Source organism: Beta vulgaris, chromosome 6 (assembly GCF_026745355.1).
Source record: "Beta vulgaris subsp. vulgaris cultivar EL10 chromosome 6, EL10.2, whole genome shotgun sequence".
Classification (NCBI taxonomy): Eukaryota; Viridiplantae; Streptophyta; class Magnoliopsida; order Caryophyllales; family Amaranthaceae; genus Beta; species Beta vulgaris.
The window spans coordinates 15,338,650-15,345,684 of NC_079207.1; the positions used below are offsets into that span (position 1 = coordinate 15,338,650).

General features: G+C 35.6%; 1 protein-coding gene across 1 annotated transcript in view; it reads right to left on the reverse strand.

Annotated features, from left to right (window-relative positions):
* The window catches only part of LOC104895951 (protein ACCELERATED CELL DEATH 6), an 11,634-nt gene extending 9,257 nt beyond the window's left edge, over positions 1–2,377 (reverse strand). Inside the window, exon 1 of the mRNA XM_010682598.4 lies at positions 1,417–2,377. Within this exon, the coding sequence (XP_010680900.2) occupies positions 1,417–2,158 (742 nt within the window). The 5' untranslated portion in view covers positions 2,159–2,377. The remainder of the gene's footprint in view (positions 1–1,416) is intronic.
* Positions 2,378–7,035: the final 4,658 nt, after the last annotated feature.

The following is a 7,035-nucleotide window of genomic DNA, read 5'->3' on the forward strand; positions in this document are numbered from 1 at the left end:
ACACAGCTCTTCCTTAGCGGTGTAGGATTAGTGCTTTGTATCCGCTACTTTCACTTCTAGTAGTGTACTAGTATTACATGTATAGGGATAGCAATTCGGTCTAGATCCGACCGTAGCTCGCTTCAATCAAAATGAAAAAAATTCGAGTCGATTTCGAAAAAAATAATCTGATTCGATTTTGTTCTAAAATTTCGATTCCGAGTCGGAGTAGGTTGGAGTCGGATCCCATAAAAAATCGACTCCGACTCTAAGGCAATTAATCCTCTTTTTATATATATATTAATGTATTATGTGTGTATAATCTGACTCTGACTTTAATGCAATTGTATTATTCAAAAATTCTCCATTAAAGAGATTATTGTTAAAAATAATAGTAATGTTTAGATTATTTGTGCTATATATGATTTTCATATGATTATTAAAAAAATAGTAATAATTAGATTATTTGTATTACAAAAGATTATTCTAAAAGAAAATAATGGTGAGAATAAAAAAAGTCAGATCGGATCGGAGTTGGAGTTGGAGTCGAATGTTAGGATTTGAAGTCGGATCAGACTCGAATTTTCGAAGTCGGAGTTGGATTTAGATTTAAAATCCGACTTCTTGTACGATCATAGTCGGATTATGCATAATTCGGTCCAAGTCCGACTTGTTGCCATTCCTATATGAGATGTCAACTAGCTTAATTGATTAAAATTTGGGGAGTTGTTCAAAACTTGAGATCAAATTTCATCTAGATCATTTATTTTTGTACCTCTCTCTACACACAAAAAAAAGTTATATTTCCAACTATATTTATTTCAAACTTACTTTATTGCACACCAATTATCAAAGAGAATAATAACTCACTCACATTCCAGTCACTAATCCGCATAATCTTATACTCATAGCATAACCTAAAAGTTTTTTTCGGACATTAGAAAACGTAATATAGGAAGTTTATCTAAATACAAAGGAAGTACTACTTCTAGTCTTTATTATTTTATTCGTATTTATTGTTAGGATATTCCTTATTAGTTTACCTATTTCTTTTGTTTTTATTTTTGGAATGGGATCACTATTTTTCCATCAAACATACATTCAACTTTAACATAAAATAATAGTTTAATTTTTCTTTCCTTCTATGTCTCACAATATTGTTTCTGTTAAAACTTTGTGCAAAAGAAACGGGTAAATTAATAAAGATCGAATGGAGTAATTGGTAGCGAATGTTTAGGAAGATCAGGTAGCATATAGCAATATGTTCTAATCGCTTACTCAATACAAGTACTTGTAAGTTGTAACTATACTTCGAAAAAAGTAACAGAATATCTCCGTACTTAAACAAGGCAGAAATAGAAATGCAATTTTAGACCGCACCTCATACTATTGACAATTCTAAATTCTAATTAATTACTGATAAAGTATTGTAAGTACCTTTCTTTCTGGCAATAATTGCAGCATGAACAACTGATTTCCCTTCCAACAATTGATTCTCAGCATCCGGATAGGCTGCAACTACATCTTCAGAAAGCATGTCTTTAACAAGCTCCCAAAACTCTGCTTTAATCGCCAAATAAAGTGGAGAAATCCCCTGCTTATTCAACTGGTAAAATGTTTTAGGGCATTTCCTAAACAAACACACAGCCATTTCCGCTTGCTGATTCTCTAAAGCAATATGAAGGGCAGTGTTCTTATAATCATCATGATTTCCCCTCTCCAACATCGAAATCTGACTGCGACGATCAGCACCAAAAACTAATTCCTTAACAGCGTGTAGCTGACAAGACTTTGCAGCAACATGGATAGGAAGATCACCATTCGAATTTTGAACTTGAAGAAGTTCTGGATTTTGTTGAATTATGAAATGAATGAAGTTTGATGGTCCTGTACTCGCCGCCAAATGAAGGATGGTGCTGTTATCAAACTCCCAGATAAGATCAGAGAAGTCGCCACCCTCGCTGACTTCACCCCACAAGCCATTGACGTCGTTGTTCATAAGCATTGCATAGTGGGCTGCGTTGATGGCGGTCTTGGGTGTTGAAGCTGCTGTGCTAGTGGTTGATGATAGTATAGATGAAGATAATGATGATCCGATTATTTGAGCGCTGCTGATACTGCTTGGATCACCTTGTAGTTGGTGGTCATTAGTGGGAAGTTGTTGGTGTTGTATAGCCATGAATACTGAATGAATGAACTTCAATAAAGAACAGAGCACTTACCAGTTACCACTTAACATACTTACTAGTTAGTACTTTTTAGTCATATATAATGAGTTCCTTGTTTAATAATTTGTGAAAATGATAGCCTACAGGGAGTTATATTCTTGTATTCTCATGGGATGAAATAATGCTTTTGGTTGGTTTTGAGAGCTTTAGACTGATGGACAAAAAATTTGAGCTGGAAAGAGAAAGGGCGTGCTATTTTATACTACTATTGACAGTGGAAATAGTACTTTTATAAAGATAATATGGGAATAATTGAGGGGAAAGACACATGATGAAACAATTTGGCTTTTACTGTTTTTGTCCAAACTGGGTTCTTTATTTTTGAGGGGTGTGTGTTGGGTGGGGGTGGAAGGAAGTCTTGGTAACTAACTGTTTGAGTCTAAAAGAGACTCAAACACCCAAAAAAATACACAATCGTACCATTATAACCTGGCATTAATATCAAATTGTTATCAGTGGTACCAAGCAAACCTTACTTTGGTATCAATATTTTCGGACAATGGTACCATTATAACCTAGCATTGGTACCAAGCAAACCCTTGCCACACGCGCGTGAAATTTCCAACACATAAAATGACCAAATTGCCCCCGTTTGAGTCCACCAAGAGACTCAACGGTTGGACGCCTAGTCAAGCTCTGGGAGGGGGGTGTTGGGGGAGGAACTGAGTTCTAACCAATTCTATACAAGATAATTCATGCTGCATCATCGCTAATTTACACAAACCAATCCAGTTTTATAAAATATTTGATAGACTTCATATAGACCTTGGAAAAAAGATCACATGAATAAGTTTAGGGTTAATCAAACAAAATTTTAAGATTTTATGTGTTTTTCTACCAATGTGCCATGAGATTTAGTTAAGGTTTCGTGCACCCTTTTTTCATTAGGTGGAATCAATATTTTGAGTGATGTGTATTTCTTAAATTATTCGGCAATTCATTGGTGGGTTTAGGGTATCATTATCGGTAGTCTGGAATGAGAGTCTTGAGTGCAAATTTTGGTGAGTCTTGAGGAAAACCAGCGATATTTTTGACAAAGACTTTCATGAGTCTGGAATGGAGTTTGGAAATCCAAGACTCTATCAAAGACTCCTCTAGTGGGCCCATGCAAGCAATATGTTTTTTTTTTTTGGTAAACCAACAAAGCAATTGTGTGATATGAGAATACCAAAAACACCAAATTTACAATATGTTTTTTTATATATAAAAAAATCATTATAACAAAGAACCTATAAATAAGTAAATAACCCTTTGTGTGCAATTTTCCTTTTTACATGATTTTATTATTCTCATGACATGATTTTATGTAAGCAAAAATAAGTAAATTTTTGTTATTGTCATGACATGATTTTATGTAAGCAAAATAAAATAAAAAAAATGAAATAAAGTAAATATAAAATAATATGTTAAAACATTTTATAGAGAGTCTGGAGAGAGTTTGGGGATAAAGTGTAAAAATGCAATGAATCTGGAGTGAGTCTGAAGAATATAAAGTAGGTAAAAGTTAGTGGAAAGCTGATGTGGCACAGTCTGAAGTTTAGAGAACAGTCTGAGGGATAAACACACCCTTAGGTTGGTCAATTTCAATTTTTTTTAAAAAGTGTGTTATATATGAATAGTTTTAAAGTTATTCTTAATCGGTTTTAATACGCTTCAAGTTTAAGTCTGATCATTCTTTGTCATATAATCATATCATTCAGAATTCCTAATATGTCTATTTTAGATCTGGGTGTACCTAGATCTAAAGCTACTTCAATTAATTTGAAATTTTTCGAACAATCTAGACAAATAAAATATGAATTAAAGTAGTTACATATGAAAATACAATATAAATCATATCATGGTCCCGTTTTCTGTACGCATTATATCAACATATAATTTAAATTACAAGCTTAAGGATGGAGAAATGTGGCTAGTTAATCTCAGAAGTTGTTGCTAATGAATTACCCAATCAGTAATCTAATAACATGATACGTCCAAATTAGACTTCATATAAGATTATCCTGCTTTGTGCAAGTTTTTAAGAGGAATAAAGCTAATCATGGGTAGGGTTGGATAGGACTTTGGCAAAAAAAAATTGGCTTTTTTCAGACTAGAGCCTCGAGCCAAAATCTATATAAATATATTAAAAGGTGTGCTAACCACGTCTATGCGCCACGTGACGCCCTCCTTCTACCACTAGAATTTTGCCACGTATCTATTAATCAGGAATAAGTCAAGTGGTCATTATCTAAAAAATATATATTTAAACTTAGGCTCCAACCCCTTACTTCATGTAAGGATTTCAAAAGACTTGCCATCTCATCTACCATCTTTTAGTGATTCATATTTCCACAAAACTATAGATATGTGTTGTAATTAGTAATGTGGCAATGAATTCCTACTTCCAGCCATAAAGTATATTTTTCTTATTTGATTTTTTTTTGCAGTCACCTCCTTGTTCCATCTCCCCTTTCGAAATTCACCATGAATGTGAGAGTCCTCTACTTCATAACTAATGGGGTAGTGTAGAATATGCCTTGATTTTAAGTCGAAGACGAAGAAGGAGAGTGGTCGAGCTGCAGCCTGGACGAGCAAAGCCGAGCCCGACCACAAGGATGCAGTTCGGGCGGCTGGTGATGGCCCGGGCGGGCGGTCAGCTAGCTCGGGCGGGCCAATGTTGTTCTCCACTTTCTGCCTCGAATGCATATTCTTCTGTCAAAGCCTACATCGGGCGGGCGGCTATGGAGTCCTGGCGGACAGCTTGCCCTGTTTGCGGATTTTGCGATTTAAATCCGGTTTTTTCGGATTTCTTTATTTTGGGTTTTGGAAGATTGTGTAAACTTTAGGAGGTCATATATAAGGCATCCTAAAGTCATTTAGTAACTTAAGATTCGAATTAGCCACAAATATAACTCTCTCTCTCTCTCCTCTTCTCCGTTGTAATTCCTCCATTAGAGAGGCTTAAAGAAAACTCCAAGGTTCTTGCTTGTGGATATAGGTCAAGAGTGACTGGACCACGTTAAATCTTTGTCTCTCTTTATTGCTTACTTTTCTCATTTAAAGTTTGGAACTTTGCATTTATTGTTGAACTTGAACTTAACTAGAAAACCCTAGGTCCTAGAAAATGCATTTATTGCTACAATTGGTATAAGAGCTTAAGGTTTGGGAGGTTTCTAGTTGATTTCTTTGAAGAATATGTCAACAATGAAGCTTGATATTGAGAAGTTTGATAGGTCCATCAACTTTGGACTATGGAAAGTGAAGATGAAGGCAATATTGATTCAAAATGGTGTTCACAAGGCTCTAGAGGGCAAAGTGAAGAAGCCTACTACTATGACCAAAGAGAAATGGGAAGAATTGGATTTGAAGGCCTTATCGGCTATACAACTTTGCCTTTAGAATGAAGTATTGAGGGAAGTTGGTGAGGAGGACTCGGCGGCGTGTCTATGGTTGAAGTTGGAGTCTCTTTACATGGCAAAGAGTGTCACTAAACGACTTCTACTCAAGAGTAGATTATATGACCTACGACTTGAGGAAGGTAATTCTCTGAAGTCTCATCATTTGGATCAGTTTTATTCTATTGTAATGGATCTTCAAAACATTAATGTGAGTTTGGATAATGAAGATTTGGCTATTTGGTTGTTGTGTTCATTACTATCTTCATACAAGCATTTTAGGGAAACTATCTTATAGGTAGAGATGATTTGAGTATTGATGATGTTAGGGATGCTTTGAAACAAAGAGAATTAATTGATAATCAATTGGCATCTAAATCATCAAACTCTAGTGATTGCTTGTTTATTAGGGGTAGATCAAATGATGTTGCATTAACTAATCAAGGTGGTAAGAATACAGGGCGTTCAAGTCTAAGAAGCACAATTCTAATAGGGACAACACTTGTAATTATTGTCATCTAAAGGGGCACATTAAGTATGAATGCTACAAGTTGAAGAACAAGCAATCGGGGGATAGTAAGTGCAGGAAAGGCAAGGAACCCATGAACTCTGCCGATGTAAGCTATGTTGATTCCGATAGCGAAAGTGGTGCATTGGTTGTTACTCATGATAGGCTCAAGAGCAAGAGTGAATGGATAATGGATTCGGGAAGTTCTTTTCATGTGACACCCTACAAAGACATGTTCACCTCATACAAGGAGTACAATGGAGGCACGGTCACCATGGAAAACAATGCTACTTGCAAGGTGATTGGCATAGGGTCCGTGGATATCACTATGTTTGATGGTACAGTTAGAACATTGGCCAAAGTTCGCCATGTTCCGGAAATGAAGAAGAACTTGATTTCTCTTGGTACACTTGACATAAGTACATAGCGGAAGGTGGAGTATTGAAGGTGTTGGAACACAAGCTGACACTCAAGAAGGGGGGGGGTTTGAATTGAGTGACGAAATCTAATCGATTTTCGCAAAACCTAGGTTATGGCATTGTGCCAGACACTGTGTGAAACGCTCGTAAATTTCTGTTTTGAGTTTTTGCGAAAATTAAAACTAAAACTATATTAAATCAATACTCAAACTCAAGATATAACGTTGTTCAATCTCACCTCTGAGATCTACGTCCATAAGAAACAAAAGTCTTTTATTTCTTTTGATCCTAAAATATCAACCTCTTGATACAATAAGAATTCCCTCACTACTAACCCTAGTAGTGACCCCCAACACTTAACTCTAAGTGTTGACACTCTCTATAATTGTAAGATTACAAAAATAAAACGATCCTCAACTATGTGCTTCTTATTCAAGAAATTTCGAGGACAATTACAATCGTTGAATAGTTACTAAATAAAGCTGACTCGAACAGTGCTATACTCTATGCCTTAGGAAACTGTT